This window comes from Cinclus cinclus, chromosome 23 (assembly GCF_963662255.1).
Source record: "Cinclus cinclus chromosome 23, bCinCin1.1, whole genome shotgun sequence".
NCBI lineage: Eukaryota > Metazoa > Chordata > Aves > Passeriformes > Cinclidae > Cinclus > Cinclus cinclus.
Genome location: NC_085068.1, coordinates 2,749,178 through 2,768,628, shown reverse-complemented (window position 1 = coordinate 2,768,628; position 19,451 = coordinate 2,749,178). Strand labels below are relative to the sequence as shown.

Sequence of the window (19,451 nt, the reverse complement as noted above, 5' to 3'; positions counted from 1 at the left end):
AGGCAGTGCTGGCATTGCCCAGCAGAAGTGACCTGAGAACCTCCCCTACCACACCTGTACTTTAGCTGTGCTTTCCTGGACTACTGAGCCACCCTGTCATTGAGTCATTCTGTTAAAGTTACAGCTGGAAACACCTTCTTTCATCTGTGACTGTTCATTTCCCCACGTTATTACACATTTAGTGCTGCACAGAAACATCCCAACACATGGGTTACACTCACCCCCCTGTGCCACAATATCAGATTCTTTCTTATCTTTAGTCCAGCAAAGCATTTCTCAGCACAGCTATTGGGAAAGAAGAGCTGGAAATGACATAATCTCCTAGGCTTAGCTTTCAGCTTCAGTGAACTGTCTTGATTTTGAAGTTTTCTAAGAGACCTCTGTGTGTTGCAGGGATTGTAACAGCCTTGACTTGGCCAGCATCTCTGCTGACTGTCGCCAGTGTCATTGACAACCCCTGGGGAGTGTGTCTGCATCGCTCTGCTGAAGTGGGCAAACACCTTGCACATATCCTGCTCAGCAGACAGCAGGTAACTGGCCACAATTAACTAGGAATAATGCCTGCGAGGGAAGTGGCCTGGGGAGGTGAACTTTTCTAGTCATGTTGGTTAAATGGTATCTTTCTAGGGAGATAATAAAAACTCAGAGAGTGCAGCGAATGAAGGTGACCAGCAGATATATGGCTCACTGGGGAAAAGGAGGAGGTCCCAAGTGGATCAGAAAACTCCTGCTGAGATTTGTTCTATTTAACCTAAAGCTTTTCTCAATGAGGAGGAAGAGATCCAGGTCATAAATGACCCACTGTTTAACCATGTTACAACACAGCCAGGCCCACTCACCTAGTGGAAGTCAGAGAGCAGGAGGTAAGGATGGGTGAAAAGGAAAATAAAAAGTGTTAAAAATATTTACTGACCATAAAGAGGAACCAGCAAAACAACGTGAGAGAAAAGTGGGTGGCATCCAGTGCCCAGTGAGCTGTAGCTTTGCCTACAGAGAAGGGGAATGGGCTGGTACCTGACAGAAGTGACAGAAGTCTCTCTGAAAAGGCTTTAAAAAAAGACATTTCTGCCCCCCGAGTGCCTGCCATCATTTGCTGGGTCAGCACTGTTTTTTGCTGGCCACATGTTTGTCTCACACCAGTCACTGCTGATTACAGAGGAGCTTGAGGGGAACCGTGGTCCCAGAGCTGTGTGTCCAAGCAAGGTGGAACACAAGCACAGGAGGAACAAACCTGATTTCTCATAAAAACCCAGTCCTAGAAAACTCAATAAACTTTATTTCATACAAACCCTTTCCTTTGCTATGGGGCACTTGTTCCTGCCTGTAAAGCATTTGCTGTTGTAAAAACACATTCCAGTGTGCTGGAGAGTCTAAAACTAGTTAATGAGATGTTTGGGGTGTCCATCACACATCTGCTCCCTGGATATTACAAAGACCATTTTTCACTGGTGTTTGGATTAGGCTCCCTTTAATCTTACAGAAAATATAACTAGGCTATTCAAAATAAAAGCTTAAAGCTTAAAAGCCACATAATTTTTTAAAACCATTGCTTGCTACTGCTGTCACTCAGCCTGAAATCTGGAAGTGGTCATTATTTTTGTATTAGGGCTTCTTCTTCTGTGTATTGAAACATTTCTAGGAAAATTTTGTTCCTTGAATAAAGTTTTCATTTGGAAATTTCAAACCAACGACAGCATCTGTTTTGGTTCTGTTTGGAACATGCTCTTTGTTGTAACTTCTGATCATTAGACTTTTTTCTGTTGATTTTCTGAAGGTCAAAACATACAAAATGCTCGGATATGTAGAATTCTCCATATTGAACTGGGTATGACTTTGAGACCTGATCCCTTGAAGGCGACCAAATTGCTCCAGAATTTCAAAGGTCGTGCATAATCAGGTGCTCTGTGTCTCAGGCTCTCGGTGACCCCAAGCCCAGTTTTGCTTCCTAGAGAAAACACCATTTGGTGGCATTTTTTTCATCTCCTTTCTCAGGGCCAGAGACCTGTCACACTGATTGGCTTCAGCCTGGGAGCCAGAGTCATTTACTTCTGCCTGCAGGAAATGGCTCAGGAAAAAGGTAATGTTTTTTTGTTTTATTTTCCTTACTCCTGATGGAGAATTTTTCTTCCAAGAGGAAGAACACAGCTTGGCTCTTTTAGGACAGGACAAAAACAAAAGAAAACACAAAAAACCCCAACCAACCAACCAAAAAAAAAAAAAAAAAAGAAGTTTACATGCTTTTGGACCCAAATTCTGCTGTCATTCCCCCAGTCCAACAGAAAAAAAAATCCACTGTCCTCACTTAAGGGGTTTCAGTGGGTCGTTTTGGTCTGTAAACAACAATGTGACCATTTGTGATCAGTCTGGAGCTGCCTGTGCACTGCCTGATCTCAGCAGAGGATGCTTTGCCTTTCTTGGGAGCTCTCTGCAGCTCTTGTATCTGATTCCCTGAGTCCTGCCTTCCATTTAAGTCACTGAAATTACACTGTCATCTGCTATTTTCATGGTAATTTTCCCCCAAAGTCAAGTATAAAACCATCTGCCAATTTATTACCCATTGTGGTTCTGTTTATTAATAGATTTCTATTCTTAATTTAGGGAAAAAAAATGAATAAAATCATTATGATCAGTTGATGGAAATTGTATCTTGGAGTTGAGTCAGCAGTGTGTGCAGCCTGCCTTCCCCCCATGTAGCAATTTAACTCATTAACCATTTAGCTTCACAATAAATCATAAATAGGGAATTTTATAAAGGAAAATGTCCAGTAAATTCCAGGAAGGTGCAAACCGAGTCAAGTGAGGATGGAGATCAGGATTGACAGCTGTGTGCCAGAACTTCCTTCTGCTTTAAGACAAAAGTCTTCAGGAATTCTCTTCTCAAAATAAATCTAATCAAATCCAGAATAATCCTTATGGAGTTACACTGAAGCCAGAACCCAGATCCTAATCTGGCCCTAGGTCCACACTTTCTGTGTCCTGAGAATGCCAAGGCCTGAGGTATTTCCAGGTTTTTATTTCAGTCTACAGGCTCTGGAATGATACAAGCCCAAGGCTTAGGGAGGAAATCCTTTGAGGTCTGGAAGGTTGGCTGCCACTCCAAAGAAATCCAAGTATCATGGTGATGTATTCGAACAGCTCTCACTATACACTGATTTTTCAGTTCCTTAATTGAATTCTGAAAGCTGAGCTGTTTGTGAGATGAAAAGCAGCATGTTTAGCACAGATTGCCAGGGCATTCTCACAGGCACATTCCAGAGCAAGCCACAGAAGGAACAGAGCTGGGACCTGGGACAGCTGAGACTGATTTGGGTTTGGACTTGGATGTCTCACACGAAAGGAACACACGGCCTCATCATGCAGGGCTCTGCATCCAGATGGCAGTGGCATTTCTATAGACAAATAGCTAATGATGCATTGGCCAGTGAAACACCATGGCAGGAACTCAGATTCTGTTCAAATGCTTCTCTGCAAAGCAAAGGAATAACCTTTGGATACTTCATCACAGATCACTTTGGGAGCCAGAGCTCAGTAGATTTCCAGAAAATGACATTATGGCAGAAGCTGGAGTAAATGAGCCATCAGAGACATGTTACTGCGTGGGAAGATCATTGCTCTGATTTCTTCATCGTGATTCCCATGCCTTTTAGTAAATAATTAGTAGTTAGCAAACTAATGCAAATTGATAATGGCTGTTACCACCAGAGACCAAACCTTGAAAGCCAGCTGTGTGTGACAGGAGTGAGGTGTCGCACACTGGGTGTTTGGTACTGATCACAGCTCATGTATCAGTGTCCCACTGGGCTGTGACCCCTGCTGTGCTTGGTGTTGGAAATACTGCTGCCAGCTCTGCCCTGGAACATCTGGACACAGCCAGAGCTGAATTCCAGCCCTGTTCTCCCTCCAGTCAGGACTGATGTGCTGAGGTGCTTTCCCTTTCCCAGTGAGTTGCATCCCAGGGGCATAGCAAAGCCCAACTCCCAGGATTGGTTATGGTCTCTGAGACAGTGTCTATCTTCCACACCTTTTCTGGAGAAATCATCTTAAATCAGGTTTGAATTTTGGCCTCTCTTTCTCACTCTGTTCTCACCTGCTTGGACTTGATTGGAAATTTTAATTTATAAAAGTCCTTATTCAGTAGCCACTCTCTATGAGGCTAAATGGTCAATGATTTTTTTTTTCACTGCTTTTGCAGACTTTATTGTTTTTCATCATCTAAAAGATTTACAAACTGTGAAATACAATTCATTTATCTCAAGCCTCAGCTGATCTGCAGGCCAATTATAGGTTCCTAGTTTTCTATCCTGTCAACATTCAAAGAAAATTAGCATTTTTTCCAGCCAAGGCTAAACATTTTTTTTTTTTGTTGTTCTCAGCAAGCAATAAGCTGGACAAAGGACTGGAGAAACAAAAACTTCCAACACCTTGCCCAAATATTCATGATTGTGATAAATTAGCTGCTTGTTTATTCAGTTGGCTCACACCATGGGCATGGAATTTAGAACCCTGGTTGGAATGAACTTCCCATTAGCAAGGCTCTGGGTTTTCTTTTGATTGCCCACGGTTATGGAGCAGGGCTTTATTGCTCAGAGATTACACTCACAAAATTGAATTGCCCTTTGCTCTTTTTGATAGAGCAAAATTTGCTCTGCAATAAGAAATAATTCCAGGAGAGCTCATTTGGATTTGTCAGGCACTGAAGGATGTAGGTACTACAGGCAGCTCCAATCCTTTACTGCTATATCAGGGAAAGGAAGCTAAGTGATTTACGTTTGAAAAGTACCCAGGCAGCACCTCTCCCTCAAATGTTGGGTTTAGCTAGGATCTATGGGACCTGGTTTCCCACAGAGTATAGATTTGGAATGTTCTGCTCATGAGTCTTCCATTTAATTTCTGTGGCATCAGAGGCTTCATCTCTCTTTACAAAGATTAATGGAAGATACTGATATATTGTTCAGGAGTTCAGGAAAGTAGCAGAGCTGCCCAGTATTTCTCATTCCGTCGTTATTCCTCCCAAAATTGCCCAGCTGCAGGTCTCTGATAAGTGAAGAAGATTTATTATGCTTAAAAGTCAACATTGCTGTTCAGCAAATCAGGTCCTGGGCATACAGGTTACAGCAGAAGGAAATCAAACCAGTTTGATAGATCTTCACTGGGTATTGGCAAGTGTCTTCATTGTTGCTACTTCCAAATCAATATGAACAATTTGGGATTTCCTCTTACACGTTCAGGTCATGTTTTTCGTAGAATCAGCTGTGGGAAGGGTTCCTCATGCTTCACGAATGACATTTGCTCACTCTGTGGGATCTCAGACCCTTTCATCTGTTTCAAAGCTCTGTGCAAACCCACATCAGTGAGTCTGCAGAAAGACCTTTCCAGGGGTTTCCAAACCTTTCCAGAGGTATCTTTCTGGGCAGAGGTCAGGCCACTTCTCCCTTGTGCCATCAGCTTGGTCCCTTGCACTGAGAATCTCAAATTTTCACATTTACTAACTCCAGTGAATTGTGGACACTTAAGATATATGCAAAGTTTTATTTATGATCCTCCTTTCCATTGTTTCTGCACTTCAAATTGAAGCCACCTAACTGATGATTTTTCTGTAATGCACATGTGAACATACTTCATATAAGAATATTTTCTGATCCATCTTCTAAATCTGAGCTGTTCTGCTTTCACCTTGACAGACTCACAAGGGATCATTGAAGACGTTGTCTTGCTGGGAGCTCCAGTGGAAGGAGAAGCCAAGCACTGGAAAGCTCTCACCAGAGTGGTGTCAGGCAGGATCATAAATGGCTTCTGCAGGTCAGTGTGTGCTCAGTGTCTGGCTTTGTTGGCCTGCAGATGGTTTGGGGTATTTATCCCTTTCAAGCACTTTGTAAGTGCTGGTAAGGACATTGATGCAGTAGTGCCATAGCCTTGTCCCCTGCAGGCCTCTCCCTCAGATTCACTGGAGATGGAAGTTTCAGGAGGGCACTTGGAGGCTGTTATACACAGCTCTTGGCTCTTTGTGCCATGGGAAGTCTATGTAGGTCCTGTTCATAGAGGGGCAGTGTTCTGCCACTCACAGCCTCAAGATGGGTCAGTGTGTTTGTGTGTGTATTCTGATATATTCTATTATATATTCTGATATATAAAGCCCCATTAAATACCAGCTTTGTGTGAAGGACTATAAATACAGCAGTTAAGTTTGCTGACTTAAAGAATAGGAATTAGAATCTACAAAAGCTTTAAGATGCAGTTCACTTGTGGCTGCTTATGGGGAAGAAGATGTGAAAATCACAATGAAAGGGAAGGATCTCAAGCAAATTGAAAGGTTTCATATCTGGAGTGGGTTTCTGGTCAAGATTGCACATGAACAAGATATTTAACTTGCAAAGGAAGAATAGCTGGAATAGCTGTAGCAAATTTAGTAAGGATGTGAAAGAAAACAAATTGCCTTCAAAACAAATACCAGCCTTTTAAAACCACATTTAAAAACATTTTAGAAATAAAAGCAGACAACTGTTGTGCAATGTTATGGGAGCTGCTGGGTGAGAAGAGGGAGGTTCAGAGGTCTGAAACAGCTGAAGCAATCTCAAAAAGCTATTAAGTATTCAAGTGACAGCTTCAAACCTAATTACTGTGTCTTGGAAGATAATTGTGGCAGGAACACTGCTTACCAGCACGATTAGATAAGGGGAAATTAAAACCAAGGAATGAAGTGGGGAAGACTGAGAGCATGGGGAAATAAACTGAGAAATAACCAGGCAAGAAAGTTAGCAAAGAACCTACAAGTCAAGACAGTTTATAGAGCTGTGAGCTCTCAGGTCAAGGACAGGGGAAAATGCTGCTGGTGTTTTCCATGCACATATATGTGGAAGGTGGGGAAGTATTGTGTTACTGTGATTCTGACAGAGTGTTTGAACTTAAAAAGAATAACTAAATTAATTAATTAAAAGCATTCAAGGTTAAAACAACAGATTATCAATCCTATCTCTCAGCTAGGCTGGAAATTGTTGCTTTTGTCCTCTTTGGATCCCAGGATTTTTAGGGATGCTGGATGTAAGCACCACTTGCAGTGTTTCTTCCTCTGCCATAAGGAAAAGCTGCCTCCCTGGGAGTGCTCTGAGTTCCTCTAAGAATCTATAAATGATAGAAATCATTGCATATAACTGAGTTTACCCAGAAAATGTTGTTCCTATCTGTGTTCTGCAAAAAGAAATTTCACTGTAAAAAGCTTCATATATCCATTTCCTATATCACACACACACACACACACAAAAGATCTTGTTATAGTTTCTAAACCTATCTGTGCTGTTGGAATAAAATACAGTGTGTGTGCATCTAGAGGGTTATTCAGATAACATGAGAGGCAGCTATAGGAGGGAATGGAGAGATTTGGGAAATTTCTGTGAAGATTGAAGTAGAGAGAAAGATTATAAAATTATACAAACATTTTATGGTAAGGCCTCACCTGATTCTGATCTCTGATCTCTTGCTTGTACAACAGGTGGCCTCGTTCTGTCACTTCAGGAGTAACTATTTAGGTTGGATGAATTACACTGAATAGAATTACTCTGAGATCAAATTTGAGCCCAATTGTTGAGCTTCAGTCCTTGTTCCCCTTTGGCTTTGGAATATAGGTACAAAATTTGAAGAGGACAGGGCGAGTGAGAGCCCTGTTGGAGCTCTCCCCTCCCACTTAACACCGACAGGGTTGCAAATTCCCAGTGGGAAATCTCACCCAAATCAGTTGCACTGGCTCAGTTTTTGAAAGAACCCACTCCTGAGCAGTGTGAATGTGTTGTAAAGGTTTTGTAGGGCTCTGTGTAGACTTACAACTCCTAGTGTGGATTATTTGGGAGTAGCCAGGAATGGGCACCTGTGCCAGGAGCATTTCACCTGCTGCTATCACAGAGCATAGATCCCACTCATGTCCCACTTAAATCTGCTCTGTAGAGTGCAGAGGCATTTCAGTGCCCAGATTTTATGCTGTTGCTCAGCTCAGAAGAATTTTGTATTTCCTTCTCTCCTCGTGCCACAGTCTACCCTGAAACTGTCACAGTGACTTATGGCACTGCTTTAGAGTGGGAACAAACACTTCGTAGTTCTGTCACTGAAGCCATGTATTTCTACAGAACTTATAAATCAGGAAAACTCCCAGGAGCTTCACAGTCAATATTTATGTCACAACATCAGTGTTGTAGGTCTCATCACCTTTAGAGCTTTATGGGCTGAAGAACCTATCAGCACACGAAAAAGATGAAATACGTTGATGTGCAGTCCCTAAGCAAACATAGAAATAAACAGAAGGGTCAGATTTTTAAACTCACTGCAGGTAAAGAGATGACAACCATGGATCAGGATTCAGTTCAGACTTACACCCCTGTGTCCCAGAAACCTGCCCTGAATCCAGCAAGTGATTCCTAATGGGATTGCTATGTCACACAGACCTGCAGCAGGTCGAGGTCCAGACATCACTGCACACTTCCACTCTCCTTGTGGTCTGAGTAATAACACATTGGAAGTGTTCAGGTTGGACAGGGCTTGGAGCAGCCTGGTTTAGTGGAAGTTGCCCCTGCCCATGGTAGGGGCTGGAACAGGATAAACTTTAAGGTCCCTTCCAACCCAAACTGTTCTGGAATTCTTTGATTCCATATGGCAACAGGATTTATTCCCACTCTTCTCTGCTTCCAGGGGCGACTGGCTGCTGAACTTTGTTTACAGAACCTCCTCTGTCCAGCTCAACGTTGCAGGCCTCCAGCCAGTTGACCTGGATGACAGGAGGATGGTGAACATGGACCTTTCTTCTGTTGTAAGTTCTCATACTCTCTTTTTTCCTCTATGATTCTTTGCCTGCAGCACTATAACCCCACACTCAGTGCACTTGGGAAGCACTTGGGACTGAAGAGAGCCCCTCCAGGTACATTGTCCCTCTTTCCTGTCTTTGAGAGAACTCTTATCCACATTTCCCTCTGGATTTTGTTGGCCCAGCTAGAGCTCACCACTGAGCAGAACAATGAGAATCTACCTCTCCTGTTGGATCTGTTTGTTTTTTTTTGGTTCTGACATATCTCATAATGGAGATAGAAGATGCTATTACTCCTCAAGAAGGCCTTGCTGTCATAGAATCATAGAATAGTTTGGGTTGGAAAGAGCCTAATCCTGAGTCCTGAGGAGGTGGGATCAGCAGCTGGAAAACATGGATGGATCTCAAACACGCACCAGCACGGCACGTGCAATCCACTATCTTATCTTGCTAGAGCCTTCCACACTGCTCAGGTTCATCCAGGGGCAGGCTCCTGGCCCTTGTACCTTGGTCCCCAGGGCTGCAGGAGACGGAACTGGTTTGGAATTACAGAAGCTCTGTGATAGCAACGGTTGTTTTGCCAGCTCCTGCTGCCTTTTTGGAGTGTGCGTCTCAAGGAAACAGGGAGAGATTCACTGGTGTATCTGGGAAACATTTAACTTCCTCAAAGCTATCTGGTGTCATTAGTGATAAGCCACTGTTAGAACATCTGGCAATATATCTAAGCAATATTCAACTCAATTATCTTAAAATCATCACCATGTTGCTGTCTCTTCCACAGAAGAAGTGAGCTCTTCCACAGAAAATTATGCATAACTTATCTTGTGTATCCATATCCACAGAAATTTTGGACATGCCATTGTGTTTTTTCTACTTCTTAGTGTTTTAATTTATTTTTTACTCTCTGCAAACTGGAAGATGCCCAGCACAAAGCTCAGGATATTTCCATGGTCAGCATTCCTGCTAGGACTCTTCTTCCTAAGTGTCCCCACAAGCTGGCAGGGACTGTCAGTGTTGTTCTGGAGCTAAAGGCACTTTGAAGAGCTGTTAGATTTTTTGGAGCGCCAGCTTGCTGAGCCAATAAATACCAAACTGTTCTCAGCTCATTTCATTCATGATAACTGAGCATTGCACAGCCCTTGGCAACACACACAGGGCTTGGTGCTGAGCAGAGAGAACAAACACTTGGAGGAGCAAAACAGAGGCTTCCCAGGAGGAAGGGGTTTTAAACACATGGTGGAGGCTTTTAAACATGGTCCATGCATCTTTGCATCTCTCTGGGTTGTCAGCATTTCCACACATTCCCATATCCATTTTCTCACCATCCCAGAGCTGCCAGTGCTCATTTGCTCTCTGACATCTGTTGCTGGCATGAAAATGGCCCAAGATGCCAAGTGCTGGCACTGGGGTGACGTTTCCTGTCAGTCAGTCCATGTCACCCCTCTCTTTTTGAGTTCTCTTCAGAGTCTCTCCTCCTCATGACCCTCTGCTTCCTGAATCATGAAACCCTCCAGAGCCCTGCACACTTTATCCTGCCTGGATCACAGCAGCTTCTCCTCTCCCCTCAGAGAAGCAGGATTTACATTTCAGCTGAATGAATAACGTTTTCAGGGCTGCTCTCTGCCCATCTCCCAGGGCTGTGTGTCTGCATCCCAGCTGCCTGGTGCCAGCAGTCAGTCCCAGTGTTGCTCTGCACAGAAGGAATTGACACTTCCTTCATCTCACTGCAAAGCTTTGGGGAGGAAAAATCTATGTTAAGTAGGTGTCATTGCCTTGATCCATTTCCCAGACCATGGGAAGAAATACAGTGCATTCTGGTGAACATTTTAGAAATAAAAGGAGAAGAATGTGGAAGGAAATATCATGGGGCAGTATTTTTTACAGTGGCAAGAAAGCAAAGATGATTTTGCTGCAAGTATAGTGCAGTAGCATAAGAGAAAAATGCATAATGATATTTAGAGAGATAGAGAGATACAGATATTTTCTTTATGGAGACCAGCTCCACCCTTGCAGATGCCCTTGCTGGAGGTCCCTGTGAGTGTCCTGCCAGGAGAAGAACCAGCTGTGATAGAAGAATAGCTAGAAGTATAGCTGATGCAAAGGTGCTCAGCATGAAAATATTACAAAGGCACTATCAGTACTTTTGGCATCTCCCAGTCCATCCATAGTGAAAACTGGTCTGGATCCAAACAGCTTGGTTGTCTTTGCTGTGGTAGCACCAGAATCATCAAATGAGTGGAGGATTAGGAGCCCTCAGTATAAATAGGAATTTACCTCCAAGGCCTCTGTCTCATGTCTCTCTTGATTAGTGCTTTCTTTATCTGAATGTCAGTAAAAAAGCAGAGAGAAAAATGTCCTCCCACTCAGCAAATGCAGTTATAAAATCCTTCCTCATGGTTAAAAAGGGGCTGATTTATTCTGTGGATTTATTTGACAGCACCTGTTAGAGACCAAGGAAGTCACGGAGCTGCAGGGGATTATCCTGATTGCTGTTTGTTCCCAGGAGAATTTGTTCAGTAAAGTCTGAATTAATATTTGAATATTGCAGAACTGCTCAGGGAGCATCTTTTGGGAGGCTCAGAAGTAAGCAACAAGTCAGGAATGGGCAGTTTTACAGGAATGGGCAGCAGAAATCAGAGATGATCTTGCAGGTTTAGAGGCAGTGAGAATGCATGGCTGGAAGTCCAGTGGAGAGAAGGGATGGATCTTAGAATCGTGGAATTGGTGAGGGGGGGAAAAGGTCTCAAGAGACCATTGAGGCCAGCTGTCCCCCCAGCAGTGCCAAGGCCACCACTAACCCACGTCCCCAAGTGCCACATCCACACAGGTTTTAAATCCCTCCAAGGAAGGAAATTCCATCCTTGCCCTGTGCCAGGGCTGAGCAGCTCTTTCCATGGAGAAATTTTCCCTAATATCCTATCTAAATGTCCTCTGGCACAGACTGAGGCCATTTCCTCTTGGTCCTCTCACTTGTCACCTGGGAAAAGAGACCAACTCCCTACCTGGATCCACCTTCCTGTGAGCTCTCAGAAAAGAGACCAAAATTCCCATTATGAGGAGAGACAGATTCAAGGAAGTCAGGTATATCAATACCATAAGCAGATGGAAAGTCTGAATTCTGTGAAATCTAATTGATTTGGCACTTCTGTGAGTCAGGCTTTTTTTCTCTCTTGGTTTTTCCCAAGACTTGCAGCAAAGAATTAATTGTGGTTACAAAATGTGGATTAATTAAGAACCCTGGGGAGTTGGAAGTGCAAAAAAGGGTTTCCAGTATATCATTGCTCCTTTGTTTCACTTGTTCTCAGTGAGCAGTGCCACCTCCCCAAGGGCAGGATCAGAAGAACAAGAGCTTGGAGCAGAACTCGGCTTCAGGCAGCTGCCTGGAGGAGCTGGGAGAGCCCCTCTCCCCTCAGGGGAAGAGGCAGGGCTTTGTGGAAAGAGTTCCCATCTGTCTGTTAGGCTGTGAGGTCACAGGGATTGCTTCCACAGCTCTGGAATCATCAGTGGCTTCATCTTCTGTGCTCCTTGCTGTTGATTTGGGAGCTCCAAGAATGCCACATTAAATACATATTCAGTATGTTTTTCCCTTTGGGACACAAGCAGAGGGTGCTGGCAGTGTCACTGTGTTAGAACAGAGGAAGAAACTGAAAAAGCTTTAAAAAGAAAAGAAAAGTGCAAACGAGGCCATTAATAACCTGCAGTTTGTTTTTGCTTTGTGGCTGACAAACCTCAAAGGCTGATGCCTCTCCTTGCTCCAGCACACATGGACTGCTCAAGCTGGATGTGCTTTGTGGGAGCCTGGGGAAGCTCAACTGCTTCTAAAGGCAGAGAGAACCATTTTACAGACTCATATTTCATAAGGCTGGTGCCCAAATTCCCACAACTGGGAACCAGCAGAGTGCCACAGTTTCCTGCAGATCTACAGGAGGGATTTTCCCATTCCCCCATGGTGCCTGGGATACCTGTGTATCCTGCCATAGGGGATTCCCACATTAGCTGTGGAGTGTGTAGAGTTTTCACAGCTCCCAGCTACCCTGGCCAGGGCTGATTTCCTGCAACTTCTCCTTCAGAAGAGCTGAGGGGACCAATGCCACGTTTGAGCGACTCATGGGTGCTCTGTATTTCCATCAAACACAGTCCAACAGAGGAAATTCACTGCTCCTTTGCAGAGACAGCAAAGTTGTGATGCCAGCACATCTTTCTCCTGTGGAACATAACAACTAGCATCACAAGTCACCTTTGACAGATTTTGTATTCCTCCTTAGAGCACTTTGCATGTGGAAATGGGGCAGTTCCTGCAAGTGCATGCAATGCACCCCCTGTTCTTTTTTGGTTTGCAGTCATCAGGTCTGTAGCTGTTGGCTTTGCAGGCAGCTTTCCTCATCCCAGCCCTTCCAGGAGCAAAGCAGTGGGAGTTTTCCCAAAGTACTGTCCAGCTGGATTCTTCAGGAATGGCTGCACAGAGCCAGGTGAATTAAGATAGAAAATTCAACTTTAATTTCCTGTCTTCTGCTGGAACACAAACACTGATTCTGTATTATTTTTCTGCTCCCTTTGAGCTCCTCAGCTAACATGGAAACAAAATCCCTGTGCAACAGCCAATTAAAAGTGTAACCAAAGGGAAGGCTGACTTTGCTGACACCTTGTGCGCATCATGTGTTTGAGATGCTCTAATTAGAGCAGCTGAATTATTGATAGGAGCTGAATGTCACTGAAATGCCATGAAGGTGTCACTGCCCTAGTGGCACTGAGGGAAGGGGAGGGCTCAAAACCTACTGCAAATCCCTGTGAGGAGGATTTATAGGATATCACATTGCTGAGGAGAGACATGGCACTACTCCACAGCTTTTGGAATTTCCCAAATGCCCAGGACTTCTTGGCCAGACACATTATTACTATCAGCTCATGAGGGGTGAGTCAGAGCAGGTGATCGTTGTCCCCAAAACCAGCAACATTTCCTTTAGTTAATCTCAGGTGACCTTGTTTTGTAGGGTTGGGCTGAGAACCTGGTTTGAAAACAGCAGAGATGATAATGTTTGAGTTGTCAAATCTTGTGCATTCCTGGAGCAAAATGGGGAGAAGAAGGTTGACAATCCCTTTGGGTGTTACAGGAGTCACCCTCTGCTTCATGCTGGTCCTGATGCATCCTTTTGTTTATGGACACAAACCTCATCTCAATATTCTTGTGTGGAATCCTGAAAATGTTCCATAATCCTGGTGTGATCAATATGCCCAGTATTTTGGGTCACTAGTGGCCTGCTATGATTTCTAGTGGCAGACACTTGGGTTCCCTAAGTTCTTTCTAGGAACACTCCAATTCAGTATATCAATCCAGTCTTTATTTTTGGGATCTCTTGTCTTCTATGGCTCAAGACATTATGTTCAAATTATTCCCCAGTGATATTTATATACACAGCTTATGCTGGGTCTTTAAAAACATTCTTTAAACCATCGAATTTTAACAATTCCTACTTGGATTAGCACAAAAAAAAAAGAGTATTTAATTGTAGCTGCCATATAAATGAGTGGTCGTTGGGAAGAGCATCAACAAAAAATAGTCAACAGCAGCTCCACAAATAGTTGAAAAATCAATGGCAAAGCTATTTCCTTCAGTGGGATGGCTTGGAGTGAATTACTGTCAACAGAGGGACATTTGTGAATATTGCAGAATGTGTGAAGGCACATTTCCCTTGAAACTCTTTCAAGGACTCTTTTACTAATTCAGAATATTAATTCCCAGTTTGGTGTTGCCTGTTGTCACTAATGCACAGCCGTTCTCCATTTGTCCCTTAGACCTCCAGAACTTGATTTCTTCATTTGCTTCATGGGTTTTCATGTTATATTCTGTATTTTACTCCTCTCCATCTTCCTCTTGGAATTGCTGAAGGTAAACTGAGAGTAAAGGTGGCAGAGATTTTCAGTAGTGGATGAATCCAGCAAAAGCGAGTGATTACTCAGAATTTTCAACATTGATCACAAAACGTGTCAAAGTTTGAATGGAAAAAACTCTTGGAAAAAGTTCTTGCCTTGGTGTGGAATTGCCTGAGGGTGTCTGAGGGGAACATCCCTCAAACTACCACCCCAGAGGTGACAATGACTGGATCAGTCCATTGTTCCTGGAACATGATTGCAGGGAAGAATTACAGCCTAGCCCAAAAAATATCACTGCAATGAAAGGAGATCTTTTACCATTCAAGTGAGTTTTGAAATGGGAAGAAAAAAAATAAGAATTGAGTGCCTTATTCTGTCCACAAGGACTGTGACTGTGCAAAGGGATGATGTGAAAGCAAAGCCTCTGAGCCTGAGCAGAATAAGTCTTTATTCCCTCATTTTGTCAGAGCAGATATAGAAACATTGAAGAGGAATAATGCAAATGGCATTGTCAGGATTTCCAAAATAAATTCAGCTTTATCAATTTTTCCTCAAATATATTTTATTGTTTTCTCAAGGACTGTTGGTGCCTAGGATGCACCATTGCTGCAGGTGCCAAATTCCGTTGGTGAATTGAATAAATTTTTAGATAAATCCATTTAAACTGCAGCTTCTGGATTACTGAATGTAGTCACTGTCCTCACTTTGAGAAAACATTGTTTCCTGAGAATCCAAACAGAAGAATTTTATTCCTATTCTAACTTCATTCAGCACAGCCTGTGTCAAAGTATGTTGAAAGTTTTCTGTTTCCTGCTGTGCAATCTGCTCTGTCTCTGGATTTCCCAGCTCCTCTGCCCAGGCAGCATCAGGGCTTTGCTGTGAGCTGTTAGAAAACTGTGGGAAAACCCAGGACATTTTCTGCCATTGTTCCTCCTGGAAAAGAGAAGGCTCCAGGGAGACTTTAGAGCCCTTCCCTGTGCCTAAAGGAGCTGGAGAGGGACTTGGCATGAGGGATGGAGGGACAGGACAAGAGGGAATGGCTTCCCACTGGGAATGGCTTCCCAGAGGGCAGGGTCAGATGGGATATTGGGAAGGAATTCTTCCCCGTGGGGATGCCCTGCCACAGGTTCCCAGAGAAGCTGTGGCTGCCCCTGGTTCCCAGGAAGTGTCCAAGGCCAGGTTGGACAGGGCTTGGAGCAGCCTGGGATAGTGGAAGGTGTCCCTGCCCATGGCAGGGGTAGAATTGGAGGATCTTCAAGGTCCCTTCCAGCCCAAACCAATCTGGGATACTGTGGATGCCCTGTGTCATGCAGGATGTAGCCAGACTCAGAATTAGGGCTTTCACTGACATGTGGGAATATCTGTGACCAGAGGAGCCTGCCAGCGTGGCAGAACTGACAGGATTTTGAGGGATAGCCTGCAGAGCTTGGGACCCATCCTGCAATCCTTCAGCCTGTGCCACCATTTGGGCTGTGTGGCTTCAGAGGCAGCATCCAGAACTGAGGAGATTTTGGAAAGCAGAAGGGAAACTTGAAACAGGAAATAGCTCCTGGACCTGGCAGTTCAGTTCAGAGCAGGGTTGGACTCCAGTGCTTGTCCTGGGCAACACATTCACTGAAGCTTTGGGAAAGGGAGAGTAAACAGTGACAATACCCAGAGGGGCTGAGCTGGCTCTGCTGTTTGGTTTCACTCTGTGTGACACCCAGGGCAGGCGAGGGCTCCTGAGAGGTGAGCTGTGATTATCCACTGAGCTCCAGAACCTGCACTCACTCCAGCAACTCCTTCATCCCCCATAAAACACCATTTGCTATGAAAACAGACCGAATTAGCCAAAAGGGAATACTGAAAAATCCCCTCCAAGGTTGTTGCTGCTCCTGCTGAAATAATCAAGCTCTGCAGATATGTTTGAACTTCAGGGGATCTTTTTCTGCAGAATAAACTTGCTCTGTGCACTTGATGGGCTTAAAACACATCAAAGCAGTGAAATTCTCAGGTGTATGAGTGACCTGTGCATTCCCCAGCACGCTGCTTGCCTCCACAGTCATTCCCTGTGAACCCATAGGGGTTTTGGTGAGAGGGAGCAGGAGGAAGGCACTGAACTGAGCTGCCCTGTCCTTGCCCTGCCCGCAGGGAGCAGAGGGGCGAGGGACACTCAGCTTAGCTCTGGCAGTTCTGTAGCCCTGCAGAGCATTTGGAGCCATGTGCACTCCTGTGCTGGCTGCTCGGGGTGGGTGGAGGAGCTTTTACTGAATGACACTGGACAGGATCTGAAGGTTCTTGGCTCTGGAGTGAGCAATGAAATGTTATCTTGCTGTGTCAAGCTTGTCCCTGTGACGTCACTGTTGTGACATCAGTGTTTTGACATCAGTGTTGTGATATCAGTGTTGTGACTGAGTCGTGCCTGTGCCTGAGTCCATAGCAGTGCCAGGATTGTGGGGAATGTCTCTTTCCTCCTGGCCCTTCCTCTGCCCTCCCCTTGGCAACACCTGCTCCAGGACATGCAGAGTTCCTGCAGGTCAAACAGGAGAGAAGCCAGTATTCTTCATCCTCTGTGTCCAACAGAAACACTTCCTTGGCATTTTAATCATCACAACTGATTGTGCTTAGTGACATTTTTTATGCTTTTGGGTGGATTTTGACTTGAAAACCTTTCCAAACATGCTGAGCTGACTGGCTGATGGATCCCCGTGGCATGGCACTGGAGTCCTGCAGCAGCAGTGCCAGAGGTAGCTGGCTTGTGGGTCCCAGTGAGTCAAAGCAACCATAAAGTCAAATATGGCTGGGAGAAGTCACCTAAACAATCCTCGTAAAGCCACCCCACTGCTTTCCTCACAACAAATAGAAATTTATTTGCTCTGGTGCTGAGCACACCCTTCCTTTTGTCCTGAATTCCCCCTGTACTTTGTTCTGACAAATATTAAAATAGTTCTGTATTTCCCTTTAAAGTTTTTATTGACAATGTTGTAGATGCTCCCCTCCCATCTCCAGCACCACATGCCCATCAGAGGAATTCAGGCTTTCAGACTGAAAATGAAAACAGGCTTTTAAAATCTGGAATTGCTGTGTTTTCCCACCAGGTTGACTTTAAACTGGCAAGGCAGTTTGTTTGCTGTTCTTTTGCTGGTGGCTCAGTGCAGCAGAGGAGAATCCTCCTTCCTCTTACACTTCTCAGGGTTTGCTCTGGTCCAGCTTTATGGAATCCTCTCCTCTGCTGTCTTAGAGACAGGACTGAGTTTCCTTAGAAGAGATTGAGCAAAGCTGCAGGAGGGACAGACTCTCATAAGGTCTCAGCTTCTCTTTCAGCTGCATGAACGGCTCATACCCAGCATCTCTCAGGGATCCTGGTGCTCAGGGAAGAGGAATTCCCTGTTGTTTTAGTGAAAGCTGCTGGATGCTGAGGAGTAATGAAAATCAGTCCATAGGGTGGCAAAGGAAATTTGTTCTCTCTGACTAATGACTCAGTAACAACAGGCTGAGAATTCCCAGGGCAGAGCAGATGGTGTGACTGGAGAGATTCTGAATGCAGCAGACCAAGAGACTTCAGCCCCTGCTCCCAGTAACTCCACTTCCTTGCTGTCGCTGCCCACTTTCCCCAAGGCCCTGCTCATTCCTTCCTCCAGCCTCCCTGACTGAGCAGTAAAAAGGTTATACTTTTCCAGAGGACAATGTCCACAGCTCCGAGTCCTTCCATGGTTATTTTAATTAACTATTCTGTTCAAAACATCCAGAGCCTGTTGAACCATCTGGATGGATTCAAGTCACATATTTGTTTTCCTGATATGCTGATTAAATCCTTCCATTTGCTCCAAGCCTCAGTGCAGTCAAATGTGCCCCTCCAAAGCTGCTTCACACAAACAGCTCAGGGGGTTTTGTGGAGAAAAGGTTGACTTTAGCTTTGAGAGAGGTGTAGCTGGCACAGCCACGAATCCCACAGTGGTTTGGGTTGGGGGGGACCTTAAAGCCCCCCCAGTGCCACCCCTTCCATGGGCAGGGACACCTCCCACTGTCCCAGGCTGCTCCAAGCCCTGTCCAGCCTGGCCTTGGACACTTCCAGGGACGCGGCAGCTGAAGAATTGCTCTGGCACCAGGCAGGAGCAAGCAGGAGATGAGCAGAATGTCCAGGGCTGGGGCCTTTACAGAGCTCTGTGAAGAGCTCTTACCATCATCGTTCCTTCCTGGCGGAGTCATCCCTTGTGTCTGAGAAGCAAGAATTCTGGGACTGAGGTTATGGGTATTCTCTGCCATGGAAAATCCCTAATTACTAGCAAGGTTTGGGAAAATCAAAGGCCAAGACAGCTCTCTGCTAGGTCAGGAAGATTTAAACTGCTAAAAATGGGATTTACCAGAGATGCTGAAGTATCTGAGGATGCTGTTGGTACATCAAGGACTTGGGACACCTGGAATGGGGAAGGAATTTCAGCCTCTCCAGCCACATGGCCTTTATCATCAAGACCAATCACCTGCAGAGGAGATTTCCTCTCCTCCTGTGCCCTACCTGGAAGGGAACTTCCCAACATCCATCTCAGAAAGGGTTATCTTATTGTGGAATTAATCTTACAATGAAACTGTCTGGGTTTTTACACATACTGTTGACCTTTATTTGGTTTATGAACCTATAATTCCTGGGCTCCCAGTTTTATACAGGGTGGGATGGATCAGTGCAGCTTCCAGCAGAGAATCTCGGCTTGGGAGCTGTGTGAGGTTTCATGACTCTGTCCTAATTTAAATAAGATAATCCTGGCTTTTACGAGGGAGCTGAGGCACCTGGAGGACATCTTTAGCAAAAGCAGGCAAA

The 19,451-nt window shown here is 44.6% G+C and overlaps 1 protein-coding gene across 2 annotated transcripts in view; it reads left to right on the top strand.

The window, feature by feature from the left end:
• TMCO4 (transmembrane and coiled-coil domains 4) overlaps window positions 1-19,451 on the top strand; it is a 36,621-nt gene that overhangs the window by 16,010 nt on the left and 1,160 nt on the right. For both annotated transcript variants that reach the window (XM_062507695.1, XM_062507696.1), the window contains 4 exons: window positions 394-530; window positions 1,993-2,077; window positions 5,682-5,799; window positions 8,674-8,791. In XM_062507695.1, coding sequence (XP_062363679.1) covers window positions 394-530; window positions 1,993-2,077; window positions 5,682-5,799; window positions 8,674-8,791 — 458 coding nt within the window. The remainder of the gene's footprint in view (window positions 1-393; window positions 531-1,992; window positions 2,078-5,681; window positions 5,800-8,673; window positions 8,792-19,451) is intronic.